A 15,321-nucleotide genomic window follows, 5' to 3' on the forward strand; every position below is an offset into this window, starting at 1 on the left:
AAGAAGAAACCTAGGTGACCAAATCTGGGCACAGTAGTCGAGATGGGGTCTTATCAAGGGGCTCGATACAGAGGAACAATAACATGCTTGTCTCTGCTCGTCAAAGTATTCTTCAGCAACCAAGTGATTTGATGAGCTGATTTGGCCACTTTTGCAATGTGTCCCCTAAATTTCAATTCCTTATCCACCAACACTCCTAAATCTCTCACCTCATCAATTTCCTGGAGTACAGTTACACCAATGTGGTAAACTGCTGCTAATCTTTTCACCCCAAAATGTATAACCTTACATTTTGCCACATTAAATTGACATCCATTCTCCTTAGCCCAGACTTCCAATCTATCCAAATCATCCTGCAAAATTTTGACATCATCTGCATTCACTATTGCCATACCCAACTTTGCATCATCTGCAAACAAATGAACTGTTCCTCTCAGATCCTTTCCTATATCATTAATGAACAAATTAAACAGCAGTGGTCCAAGAACAGATCCTTGTGGCACACCACTAGTCACAGGCCATCTTTTGGACTCTACTCCTGAATAAACCACTCTCTGATATCTCTCCGTCAACCACCCTCCTATCCATCTCACCAATCCTATATCCATCCCCATATTCTGCATTTTACTGATTAGAATTCCATGTGGTATCCTGTCAAAGGCCTTAGCAAGGTCCAGTAGAATCACTGTAAACCCGTTACCCTTATCCAGTTCAGCTGTCACTGTGTTATAGAACGTGAACAAGTTACTGAGGCATGACCTGCCCTTCACAAAACCTTGCTGTCCCCGATACAGTATCCCATTTTCATCTATCCAATTTTGTATTTTCCTCTTGAGTATTTTCTCCAAGACCTTGATAACGATTCCTGTTATGCTGATTGGCCGGTAATTTTCAACAGCAGCCTTGGAACCACCTTTATGCAGCGGAACTATTTTCCCCCTCTTTTTACCCCCCTTGGGACTGACCCAGACCCAAGGCTCAAATTAAACAAACTGGTTAAGGGCGCTGACAATTCCTTAGCCGCTTCACGTACGACACGAGCTGGTATACTATCCAATCCCACATATGTATTGACATTGAGATTCTGTAAGAGACTATTTACCTCTACTTCATTCATCACAATTCCAGTATAAGGTGTTGGTTCTTCCATTCCTGCGATGTCACCACCTGGATGATATACTCTTGCAAAGTGCTCGCTCAGTAATTCCACTATATCGACTGATTCAGTTACCTCCCTACCCTCAGCATTTTTTAAAATCATTCTGCCATGAACATTTTTCCTTTTACTTGCAACATATTGAAAAAACTGTTTGGGATTCTCTTTAGCCTGCATGGCCAATATTCTTTCATAATCAGTTTTTGCTTTTCTTACCACCCTTGTTACCTTTCTGGCCTGAGCTTTATACTGTTCCTGCACCTGCAGGTCACCTTTCTCCTTAAATTCCATCCACAGTTGTTTCGTCTTTTGCAGCTCACGCTTAGTGGTGTTATTCATCCATTTAATCCCTACTTGATTTATTCGGACTCTTGGTATACAGTCAACCATTGCCTCCTGCAAACACTTCTTAACCACCTCCCATGCACTATCAACATCCAGTCCTTGCAGTTTTACATGCCATGGCACTGAGCCAAGCACGCTCCTAAGCTTGTCATACTTACCAGCCCGGTAATTCCACATGTACCCTGTCTTAATTGTAAATTCCACTTTAACCACCTCTGAAGTCATGATCCATTATGATCACTCTCACTAATTGGTGGCAACATGGTCATGTTCGTTACAGCTACATTGTCAGATGCGATTACTAGGTCAAGCACTCTCTGCCCCCCCCCCCTCTAGTATTTTTCCTTACATGCTGTTGCAGATAGTTGTCCCTTAATAACTGCATAAAATCCAATTCCTTCCTCCCGTGTGCCCTCTCCTCCTTCCAGTCAATGTTACCATAATTGAAATCCCCCATAATAATTACTCTCCTTCCACTCATTTCTTCTATTTGTCTATGCATACTATTCTCACCATCTATTCCATCACCTGGTCTATAGCAGCACCCAATTGTATATTTTGTTCTGCTAGCCTCTATCTCACACCAAATAGCCTCAAATGTGCTCTTTTCTCTATCCTGCAGTTCAACTTCTATATTCCTTGGCCGCAACTCATCAGCTATCATCAATAACACTCCTCCCTCTTTTTTATTCTCCCTGTCACTCCTGAACACGCAGTACCCGTCACATTCAATCCCACTAGCTTTATCATCTTCCGTCAGCCATGTTTCACTAATACCAACAACCTGTGGCCTGGAAGTGCCAACCAAGGCCAAAAATTCTTCCTCCTTGTTCCTAATACTCCTGAAATTAGTGTACATGAATTGCAGAAGCCCGTTAGTCCCATCCCTACTTTGATGCCTTATACTAACTATCCCATTCTGATTTGTTGCCCTTCATACTTGCTCGGGCATATTATACTCATTCATACCCTCAACTGCCTCCCTAAAGTCTGCATATCTACCCTCCCCCCCTAATAAATCTAGTTTCCCTGAGTCTGTACATCCACTTCATTCATCAAAACTTTTTCAAGACTCCGTACACCAAATCCATTCAAATGTAAACCATCCATCTTATATAAATCCTTTTGCCCATCAAACTCACTACACTCTCCATGCATAACCCGTGCATAAAGTCATTGGCAATTATGGCCCTCCTTCTAAACATTTCACTGTCAAACCACGGCAAAATACTCACCATCCTAACTCTCTCACTCTTCTCTTTTGCTACCTCTAGTAATTCCCTCACATCCTCTATCATTTCCATTTTGTCTTCTTTCAAATCACTTTTGTTCCTGCCACGACTATCCTTTCTTTCACCCTCTGTTTTTGCACTCTAATAGACTCGCTGACATCCTTAATGTTCGCACCCGGTTGGTACGATTTCGTCAAGCTCTCAACTATCACACCTCTTAATAACGAATCTCTGTACAGCACTCGCTCCTTCATTTTGTTTACATTTACGGACATTCTCTTATTTTTCATATCAGACTTTCGCCGTTTATTAGTTCGTACGTTTGGGACACATTTTTGCATATGCTCCAGCTGCTGCTTTGCTATATGTATCGCTCCTCTCGACCGTGCGATCTCACTACTCACCTCTATCTCACCATTTTCATTATTATTTAAATCATCCATTCGTTCTGTATTTTTATCTTCAATTACGCTTTCAACGTTGCTCTCACACCTGTCTGGTACTACCTCGCAATTTCTTATCACATCACTATTTTCTGTATTCTAACTTTCTTTAACGATATCACTCTCGCCACCCGAAACATGCTTTAGATGATCGTATCTGTTACAAGAGATAAGTTTGAATGTCTAAAGACCCAAACACTGAACTTTTTAAAGTGGCTTGAAAAAGTTCAGTGTTTGGGTCTTTAGAGCTGAGTTTCCAGATTAGGTAAAAAGTATTCCATTGTATAAGTCTCTGATCAGACCACACTTAGACTATTGTTCTCAGATTTGGTCCCCAGGATTTGAAGGAGATAAATTAACTGTGGAAAGGGTACAAAGATGGTTTCAGGAGTGTACAATTTTGGTTATGAGGATCGGCTGAGGGAATGTGGACTGCAGAGTTCAGTAGATAGGAGGAGAGGTGATATGATTGAGACTTTTAAACTGTTGAGAGGTGGTTACAGGGTTGACACTGGGGAGTTCTTTCGCTTGTATGAACAGTGGGAAGGAGCGATGACAAGAAGCCATCCCTGGAAGTTACGAAAGGAAACTGTGCGCAAGAGGGTGAGGAGTGGTTTCTTTGCATGGAGGGTGGTTGAACGGTGGAATGCATTGCCTGATGGAGTGGTGAGAACGAGAATGGTCAATGAGTTTAAGGAGTGGTATGATAGACTTTGTGTTTCTTGGGGGGGGGGGGGGCCTCCCCTCGATGAGTCTTGACAGACTATGTTCTTGGGAAGGGCCTCCCACGATGAGTCTTTTGACTCCATGGAGGCCTGAAAAATAATAATAATAAAGTGATAATACTTTAGAAAATTCTAAAAATAATAAACATAATTAACAAAACTCTTTAGCCCGCCCATGGTATTAATATACTAGTATTACAACCTTTCGTTGGGGGGGGGGAGATAATCACATAAAAAAATTGTACTGAATGTTTGGAAAATATTTATCCTCTGTTTTCTATATAAAGCAGATCAGACAATGAAACTACTTTGATTCGTTATATTTATTTAGTATATCTTCAAATTATTTATTTAATCATACCTGTTTGCATATTACTTTCAGCTGTCTGTGGTTTATAATGGAGCCATTGATAATTAAAAATGAGAATTATAGCTTTAGCTTCTTTAAAAGATTAATTGAGAACATCAAACAAACTAAAGATAAACAGGCTCCAAATGATGATATTGCTAATCTTGTAAGTAATCATGTTATGTTTCATCTCTTATTGAACATATATATATATATTTTTTCTTTTTTTAAGAATTAGATAGAGAACAGTTTTTGCACACTTTAGAGAACAGTTTCTTTTATGTATTATGAAGCTTAATATTTTCTAATTTTTGAATTGAATTATTGAAATATTTTTAAATATGCTTTAAAATATTTGAAAAAATCGAATATATCCACACACACACACACACACACACACTTTTTGTGCTGCCTCAGTGCAGTTGAATGTAGCAAACACCACAACCAAATATTTCTGAGGTCATTATAAGTTATAATAAAAATCAGTTGTATTATGTAGAAATGCCATTCTAATTTAATGCCTTTACCATGTCATTAGATTCAATTAATATCTTAAATGTAAAATAACTTATACTTGACTAGAAATTATATTCTCACTTAACCCTTTATTCAAGAAGCAAAGGTTGCACATGAAGTATCTTCACAACTAAGTTACTTGTAAATGGATGACTTCGCATCATTTGTCTTAGTATACCATAATGCGAAGCACACTTTCTTTCGAATGTGTGTGTATTGCTATGCATTAAGGTAAGGGTCATTACCCAGACTAGTTTTGATCTTTATTGAGGGCTCATTTGGAGCCAAAGCCAGCGATATCAAAGATATCGCTGGCTTTGGCTCCCAATAGAGGCTAATCTTCTTGAATGGCAGCCAGTCACTCAGTTTGCCAACAGAATTTGTCCACATCACTCAAGTAGTGATGTGGACAAATATTTGCCCACATCACTCAAGATGTGGGCAAATATCAGAATGGGGAACTGGACAACAAGACTTATTTGTGCCTATTGTCCCATAGAAGGTTCTACTAAGGTAGAAGTGGAGGAATTTTTTGAGGCTTTAGAGAAAGCAACTGACACAATAAAAAAGGAAAAGTTGGTCCTTGAATGGGATCTAAATATCAGAGTAGGAAATGATTGTCAGACATACAAAAATATTTTGGGAAAATTTGGAGAAAAGAGCAAAGCTAATAATAATGGCAAATCTGTTGGATTTCTGCTCAGGACATGGACTGGTTATTACTAACACCATGTTCCAACATAAAAATGTGCACAAATTCACGTGGAGAGAAGAGGCAAGGAATAAGAAAAGTCTCATTGACTGTGTTATTGTTGATAGTGATGTTTTCTCCCTGGTGCAGGACACCAGAGTGTACAGAGGATTTGAAATTGGACGTGATCACTATTTAGTCTTGAGTAGGATAAAATTGAATATTGAAAAGAAGAACAAGTAAAAAAGTTTTAAAGCGAATAAAAGTTGAGCAGCTCTAAGATGTGACCTGTAGACAAATACACAAAGATTATTGAAGTTAAAAAAAAGAGTTTGAGAACAGGAACCAAATCTTGGAGATTCAGTGGAAAGCTTTGAAGAAAACCCTGATTGATTCAGCCAAAGAGGCATGTGGAGAGGTTGTCTGCATGGATAGAAAAAAATCAGAACTCTATGGTGGACACAGGAAGTTAAAGAGGCAGTGAAGGAAAAGAAGGAAGCATATGAAAAGCTTCTGGCAAATAAGTCATCTTGTGCTCTTAGAGACAAATGTAAGAAAGCTAAACACTGTGTAAAACTAGCTAAACAAAAGTTATAGGAGGACTTTGGAAAGAACATAGAAAATAAATATCAGGAAGGTGGCAAAATATATTGGAGACTGTTGAAAAAGCTTAGAAATGTAGGAAAGAGTGCTGTAGAAGGAGTTAGAGATGGCAAAGGTGACATGAAAACAGGAGAAAAAAGATATCCTTGGAGTATGGAGTAATTACTTCGAAATATTGCTAAATGAAACAAGTAGTGATTGCACAGTGGTAAAAAAACACTCAACAGGCATACAGTCAGGAATACATATCCATACTTGAAGTAGAAAAAGCCATCGAAGGCTTGAAATGTGGAAAGGTAGCAGGAGTAGATGATATTTGACCAGAAATGCTGAAGTATGGTATAGAAGTCTTACAGTGCTGCACTGCATAGTTCAGAAAGCCTGGGCAGAGGGACGAATTTCCGATGATTGGAGTAGAGCTCTCATAATACCCATATATAAAAAGGGAAATAAAACTGAATGTGAGAATTACGAGGTATTTCCCTACTGAATGTTCCTGGCAAGATATGCTAGTATACTTGAGAAACGGTTGAGAAGAATTGTGAAAGAAAAGCTTGGTGAAGAACAAGTTGGATTCAGGCCAAATAGAGGCTGTCAGGATCAGATCTTCGCTTTACAGCAAATAGTTGAGAAATCATGGGAATATAACAAAGATCTGTATTTAAGTTTTGTCGATTTGGAAAAGGCATATGACAAGGTGCCAAGAGAGAGAAGCTATTCAATACACTACAGTTATATGGTGTCAATGGGCATCATATCAAGCAATACTTAGTCTTTATTTGAGTTGTTAATCAGCAGTTAGAATTGAAGGAAATACAAAATCTGGTGTCATACAAGGATGTACATTATCTCCTCTGTTATTCTTTATCTATATGGATCTCATTATGAAGGAAAGTGGTATTAAACATGATATCAAAATTGGAGATGTTAATGTCAGCTCTTTGTTTTACGTGGACGATGTTATACTTCTAAATAAATTCGCTACAAGACTGCAAAATTCACTGACTAAATTGAATAACTGTTGTAATAGATATGGTATGAATGTAAACAATAAAAAGACAATGACAGTGAAAATAGGCAGAATCGTTGAAAATATCAACTGTGTCGTGAACGGAAAGATTAGCAAAACAAGTGTTCTCTGCCAGATTGGCAGGAAAACAACCCAGAGGAAGACCAAGATATAGGTGGATTGATAAGGTACAAAGGGCCTTGGATTATATAAATATAAGTTCTGGTAATGCTGGAGTCTTGACTAGTGTCAGACTGATTTGGAGGAAAATTGTAGATAGGAAGTTAGTAATGATCTAAATTTTTCATGTTGTACTATCATATCCTGTACACACCTTGAGGATACATGGCAAGAATTTGATGATGTTCAAAAGTGTCAGCGATGGTTCCAAAAATTTCGACAATAGGACTTTATCTTGAAAGACTACCTCCACTCTGGGTTTTCTGTCTCTCTCTCTCTCTCTCTCTCTCTCGATAATGATATTTTGGAAGCTGCTATTGCAAGAAGTGGCAATGCAACTTGAAGATTTAGCAAAAGATCTTAATTCATCTTTATTGACCATTCATTGCCATTTGCAACAACTTGGAATAGTGTCTAAGTTCTGCAAGTGGTTCCTCTTGAACTGACGAACAGAAATCAAAGCGAGCATGTCAATATCTGCACTGTCCTTCATTCTCAAGATGTTCAATCTCCATTTTTGAGTCGTGCAGTCACCGGTGATGAAAACTGAATACTTTACAGGAATGTTAAGCACTGATGGCAGTGGGGTTTATTCAGGGGGAACAGGCTAAACCTCAGTCAAAACAAGACCTTCACCCTCAATGTTTTGTGAAGCATTTGGTGGGATATGACTGGTATTTTATTTTGCTTTGAACTCTTGCCACAAAATCAAACAATCACAGATGAAGTATACTGTGAACAACTAGATCGATTGAATGAAGAAGTGAAAGAAAAGAGGTGTTCTCTGATCATTCAAAAGGATGTTGTTTTTCACCATGATAATGCAAATTCTTATAGTGCACAAATCATCTGTGCCAAGATTGAGGAACTTAGCTGGGAAACGCTTCCCCATCCTATGTATTCTTCTGATCTTGCACCTTCAGATTAACACTTATTTCAAAGTTTGCAACATTTCATTAATGAAAAATAATACAATACATTAGAGGCACTGAAATTGAGCCTATGCGACTTCTTTGCCTTCAATCCTCTTGAATTTTATAGAAATGGCATTATGAAGATTTCACAGTGCACGAGCGTTATTGATTCAAATTTAGAATAGTCATTGCTCGACTTGTGTCCTCTCGAAGATACATCCATGATCCCATTTTCGGCTATACTTTCGAACAAGACGCAAGCTAGCGTAAGGTAAATCATGCACGGTGGCAACCTCCCTTGGCAGTTGGCACGTGTCTTCAGCAGTTTCTCTGTTGATTTTGTGTTTGAGAAATGAGTTATTTGTGTATTTATCGTTAAATATTTTGTGATGTTTTGTGCAACATGACCCCTACACACTCAATCAAAAAACCTAGTGAAGAATCACAGAAAAAGAGACGAGCAATTGATCTTGAAACAAAGTTACAAGTTATAAACCAACAGGAAGCTGGTAAGCCCGTCAATGTGATCGCACATGACTTTGGATGGTCTCATTCTATAGTGACGACCATTTTGAAAAATAAGGATAAAATCGTAGAGGCTGCGAAAGGATCTACTTCCATTAAATCGATGATAGTGAGCAATGACAGTGTCCTATCAGTGATATGGAAAAGCTACTTGCATCATGGATAGAGCACCTAACCAAAAGCGCATACCCCTTAACACTGTGACCATAACTGCTAAGGCACCAAGTCTCTTCGACATGTTGAAGGAAAAAGGGAAGGTAATGATGATGTGATTGTGGAGGAAGATTTGGGTGATTACTCTCCTGTTTTATAGTGGCAGTAACACGCAGTACAGTTTTATAATAAGATTTTAAAATCAAAATGACGGTATACTTATTACGGTTAAGTCCCTAACCCCTATAACTCTGTCGATTTAATTATCGACTTACTTCCTGCCGGATTGAACGGAACCCGGATGTAAGTCGAGGGATGACTGTATATACTTATTAAATTTGCAAGTGATTTATCTTTATATTCTTTCAAAACTTAATGCTAAAAACATTACTTTTGGGTATAACTTGATTCTACTCAGTTATTCCTGGAGTCTGAATATGAGTTTTCTGTGGTGAGTCTCTTTGTGTGCCACAATTATTGATTATTTTATTGATAGTTTTTCTGTTATAAACAAAGATAAAGTGAGCTCTGACTAATGATTTGATTACATCATATTTCTGACACAGGTGATGATGTGAGTTAGAATCACCAGAATTTATATTCCATTTAAATGACTTTCAGAAAATTAGCAAGACTACTTTGGCAGATTGACTTACAAGTCTTTTTCCATCCAGTTTGCAAACTTGATAACTTCCTTATCTCTCAAAAATACAAAAATCTTCCACTTTCTTATCCTGGAGTTTACAGAATCCTGTGCTCTTGCATCTTATATTATTATGGTCAGACTAGTCATTCTAAACAAATTCGTTTTGATGAACAACAGGAATACATTTCACTTAAAGAACCCAACAAATACAGTTTAGCAAGCTGTGCATTACCATCAAAACCAAAGTGTTACAAATCGTATTTTCTTCTGGAAAATAACTGTACAATGAAAGCTGTGAAGCACATTCTCAACCCAAATCTGAACAAAAACAATCAAATAATTTGTTAACTAAATTATTTTTATCTAATGTGTTTTGGATATCTATTAATGCAGATTAATAGGGGGATTATGGAGCTTATTGGTCAAGCCAAATAACTGGGCAGAGACCTCCACATCAGGAATGCAGAGAACCGATAAGGCTTCTGACCTAATGTCCATTTGTCACCTTCACGTGGTTCACCCCGTTAGTAGATATCTACCAAGTATTGAACAAATGGGGATGGGCTTGCAATTTGGGACTTAGCCAACTAAATTGTACTCTGTATTCACTTAAACCACAAATGCATACAATGGCACAACATGAGGATATTTCATGATGGCTGAGTCGTCACCTGGTTAAAAAAGGCCTCTGCTATTTTCTTCAGGCAACAAGGGTGAACAGTGAAGAGTCAACTATTGGAACAAGTTCCAACTCAACATCAGAACTGAAGATAGGAACCATCAACATAAGAAGTATTAATGGAAAGTAAATCAAACTTGCAGAGGAATTGGAAAAGTACATGTGGACATAATTAACATTGTTGAGACAAAGAAAAAAAATTACAGGTGAGATTTTACTAAATAATAAGTATAGGATATTATTTTCAGGCAATAACGATCAAGGAAAATGCACAACCAGTGCATAAATTGTCTGGAATAAAATCCAGATGAAAGGTAGATACAGAACAAACCATTTTTCTACCTTGGAACATGATGTATTGTTGCTGATCCCAAAACTATTGCAACTTTGGGAGAAAACTTTGCCAGTATCTCAGCAACAGTTTCCTATCCTCCTGATTTTTTAATTAAAAAAAAAAAAAAAACATGAGAAATAGCAGCTAAGTTTTTGTACCAAGTGGATTGTGCCTTATAATCAGCCATTTGTTAAGGAGGTATACTAAATAGAGCACTTCCCCCTTCTCACTCTTGTGTAGTTGGCCTTGATTACACCATTATGAGATGATAAAACACCACCCATCATCTTCTATGGGTCCTCTTCTCATACCATGCAACAGAATATTTACAGAGGAAGAGTTTCCGGACTCTTGACAAAAGTCAATTTCATTGCTATCACACAGCCAGGTAAGGATCCAGCCCAGGCTAACAATTATCGCCCCATTGTTCCTGTCTAGCTGTCTTTGTAATGACTTGGAAAAAATGGTACTTATAAAGCAACAAACTTCTTTCCAACACACAGTGTGGTTTTCATAAACAATGATCAACTTTGGGCCATTTGGTCCATTTAGAAACATGTATAAGAGACGCTTTCCTGAAGGGAGAACATGTGGTTTCAGAGTTCTTTGACATGGAAAAATCCTATGTCACAGCCTGGAGATATGGATTATTAAAAGATTTGTGTAATCTTGGTCTGAGGGGATACCTTCCTGATTTTATTAAGAACTTCTATTCAGCCTTGTCTTCCAAGTCTGAGTGGGAAGCACATTATCATGGCCATATCATCAAGAAGAGGGGGGGGAGTTCCTCAAGGCTCTGCTTAAGTGCAACCCCTGCACTATTAAAGTAAACTATTACTGAACAGCTTCCTCCCACAATAGTCAAAATTGCCTTAATGTGGTTGACTTCACGATTTACTGCCACTCCTATAACATGAGTCATTGGATGACAACTTCAACAAGCTATTGATTGTGTCCATGTCCCTTCATGAGTTCATATTATCTGCAGAAAAAACTGCCTGTATACACTTTTTCCAGAAATGCATTCCCCACCTAGATCCTGATTTTAAAATTGGACAAACTACAGGGTCTCCACATTGGACCTTGTTGACCTAGTTTCAAAAAACAGTAAAAATTCGAAATGCAGAAATATGTAAGGTTTGGGTTGTTGAAACATTCCTGAGACTCTACAAGTTTCATCCAGAATTTTTTTTTACAAAAACCTGGTGAGTGCTCCTTCTCATTTGCACAATTTCGACACCATGGTCCATACATTTAAGTAGTAGTAACATGTTGAAGCTAGTGAGGTTCAATGTGGACACCCTATATTATCCCCATAGTTCCAGAGACCAAGTTTTTGGGACTCATCTTTGACAGTAAAACTAACTTTCTTTACTGTCATTCATCATGTTTGGGATAAGTGCAAAAGAGCGTTAAATATCTTCTGCACTCTATCCTTTACTGAATGGGGTGCTCGTTGATGTTCCTTGCTCTGCATTTATTGTGCACTTCTATGTTCAAAGCTTGATTATGGATCCCAGGTTTACAATTGTGAAAGGGAGAGCACCTCCTGTGGTTGGATCCAGTCCATCATCAGGCTATTCAATTAGCTACCAGTGCTTTTCACACATCACCCATTCAAAGCCTTTATGTTGAATCAAATGACCTCCCCCTCTATCACTTAGATGAAAACATGTCTCTTAATTATGCCCTAAAATAAAGTCCCTTCCAGATCATCATACCTGGACTGGTCTCTTTTCTCTACATTGGGTGGTCCTGTATCACATGCATCAAACTAATCTTTAAAGGTACCTGTGGCATAATTAAATTTTAATTTTAATACATCAAACTGCCATCCTTCCTTTTGGTGTGCACATTAAAGAAGCTATGGAAGCTATTAGCATGAGTGGTGCAAACATTACCTGCACCAAACAAAACTGCATTCCTCCATGGCAGGCTTGCACTCCATCCCGCAACCTCTCACTTTGTCAACTACAGAAGTCTCGAATACCCTCATCTGTCTACACCTTCAATTGTTCAATGCACATAAGGCAGCCAACTCTGATTTCTTGCCCATCTATACTGATGGTTCTAGATCAAAGATCTCTGTTGACTATGCTGCTGTGTTTCCTAACACAGCAGCATAGTTAACCAGATTCCACTCAATTGCAGTAATTATACAGGAGAGTTGCATGCCACTCAGTTCGCACTTGCGCATATCAAAGAAAACTCCTACCAAAAGCTCTAATTTATACAGATCCCGAGTTCTTTACAGGCTATCTCCTCCTCAGTATGTAATCCACACTCAGTGCTTGGTGAGGTGCTCCACCTTTTGTACAAAAAAAAAAATCTTTTAATCTTGATGTTCAGTTCCAGCCACTTTCGAATTAAGGGAAATGATATTGCAACTGCAGCTGCTTGATCAGCTTATACTTTTTGACATACTGTTTGACAGTCTCTTATACTGACTACACCCAGGTTATAAAATCACATTTATTGCCCCATGACACTACTCCTGGCAGGAAGCACTGACAAACAAATTGCATGAGGTTAAGCCTGAAATTAAGCATTGGCAGGCTAGTCAACTTAGGAACAGAAGAGAGGAAGTTGTTCTTGCTAACTAGGCTCCGCATAGGTGATAGTCATCTTGTGCATTCTTATTTACTGAGGGCTTATTACCCACCTGTGTGTGGGGAAATGCAACACTCATCTTACCATTAGTCATATTCTGGTGGAATGCAAGCACTTCACACGAGAGAGAAATGACATTTTTGCTTATCTAGTCGAGCCCTATACACTCAACTAGATGCTATATGACTTGGACAGATTGCCTGACATTTTTAGGGTTTTTATGAAACATTCATTTAATCAAAGATTTGATTATACTAAACTTTGTACGTATATTTTATTTACTCATTGATCTTCTTTTATAAGTTTCTACATATATTTTATTGTCATTCACTAATTTATCTTCTTGTAACTGTTTATTTACCTATCAAAACCTTCGTACTTCAGTGACCTGTTTCCTGGCACAGTATGATCTTTGCTGTTCTTGTGCTATAAAAATCCAATTCAATCATTCAACCTCTCTCCTGCTACAAATATTTCTCAAAATGACATTTATGATGTAATATTGCAATTACCATTAACCTTTTTAATAAGCAATTTAAATGTAATTAGCACTCCGTGGGTGAGTGCCCAAACAAACATCACAGGAAGAGTTGTTGAGTTTATAATTGACAACAACAACAATCTCTCTCTCTCTCTCAACACTTTGACTGCCGTATATACAACAAGTGTGCCTCACACATACACTTTGCACTAGTGCCATGTGATGCATATCTGTTTCACAGGTTAACTTGTCATTATTCCTTAGTGAAACAGCTGTGTCTCGCAGCAGCTATTTTTAATGCATGGGCTGTATATAAGGATGGCCTGGTGTATTAGAAACTGAGCTTAGCCCATCAAAATACTTAAAATTTTTTATGTATCAAAATAAGAAAATACATGTGTATCCTTTTGAGGTGCGTAAGGGTCAAAGCTGTATAACTGAGAGGAGACCTCCACATAGCCTTTAAAGGAATGCAGAGAACCGAACATGGCTTCTGAGCTAATGTTCAATCCTCACCTTCTCGTGGTGCACCCTGTTGGGTATCTACTTGGATACTGAACAAACGAGAATAGGCTGGCAATTTGAGATTTAGCCGACAAAATTGTATTCTTATTGGTTAAACCAAAATAAAAAAAAATGATGGTATAACATGACATAATTTCATGCCAGCTGGGGCATCGCCCAGTTAAAAAAGGCCCCCGTTGTTTTTGCCAGAGAACCAGGGTGAACAGCGAAAAGTCAGCTACTGGAACAAATCTGAAAACAAACCCCAACTCAACATCACCAGAGTTAAAGATCAGTACTATCAACATAAGAAGCCTGAATGGCAAAGAAATGGAGCTAGCTGAGGAATTAGATAAGTACCAGATCGACATAATAGGGGTGACTGAAACAAAAAAGACAAGAATGGGTGAGATCTTTCTGAGCAATAAATACAAAATGTTATATTCAGGCAATGACAATCAAGGAAAAGAAGGAGTAGCCATAGTATTCAATACAAAATACGAGGCTAATCTTCTTGAATGTCAGTCAGTCTCAAGTAGAGTAATGTGGGCAAATTTGAGAATGGGGAACTGGACAATGAGACTTATTTGTGCCTATGGTCCCACAGAAGGTTCTACTAAGGCAGAAGTGGAAGAATTTTTTGAGGCTTTAGAAAAAGCAACTGACAAAATGAAAAAGGAAAAGTTGGTCCTTGTTGGGGATCTAAATAGCAGAGTAGGAAATGATTGTCAGACATACAAAAATATTTTGGGAAAATTTGGAGAAAAGAGCAAAGCTAATAATAATGGCAAATATTTGTTGGATTTCTGCTCAGGACATGGACTGGTTATTACTAACACCATGTTCCAACATAAAAATGTGCACAAATTCACATGGAGAGAAGAAGCAAGGAATAAGAAAAGTCTCATTGACTGTGTTAATGTTGATAGTGATGTTATTTCCCTGGTGCAGAACACCAGAGTGTACAGAGGATTTGAAATTGGAAGTGATCACTATTTAGTCTTGAGCAGGATAAAATTGAATTTCATATTGAAAAGAATAACATTTAAGAAAGTTTTAAAGTGGATAAAAGTGGAGCAGCTCTCAGATGTGAACTGTAGACTAAAATACACGTACATTATTGAAGAAAAAATGAACGAGCTTGAGAACAGGAATCAAACCTTGGATATTCAGTGGCAAACTCTGAAGAAAACATTGATTGATTCTGCCAGAGAGGCATGTGGTGA

The 15,321-nt window shown here is 38.0% G+C and overlaps 1 protein-coding gene across 1 annotated transcript in view; it reads left to right on the forward strand.

Moving 5' to 3' along the window:
* Window positions 1-15,321, forward strand: part of LOC150106699 (sister chromatid cohesion protein PDS5 homolog A-like) — a 670,786-nt gene that overhangs the window by 492,323 nt on the left and 163,142 nt on the right. The window contains exon 26 of the mRNA XM_090393290.1: window positions 4,284-4,416. Coding sequence (XP_090249416.1) covers window positions 4,284-4,416 — 133 coding nt within the window. The remainder of the gene's footprint in view (window positions 1-4,283; window positions 4,417-15,321) is intronic.

This window comes from Typopeltis vanoorti, chromosome 5 (genome assembly GCF_054136105.1).
Source record: "Typopeltis vanoorti isolate ZY-2024b chromosome 5, IOZ_Tvanoo_1.0, whole genome shotgun sequence".
NCBI classification, from domain to species: domain Eukaryota; kingdom Metazoa; phylum Arthropoda; class Arachnida; order Uropygi; family Thelyphonidae; genus Typopeltis; species Typopeltis vanoorti.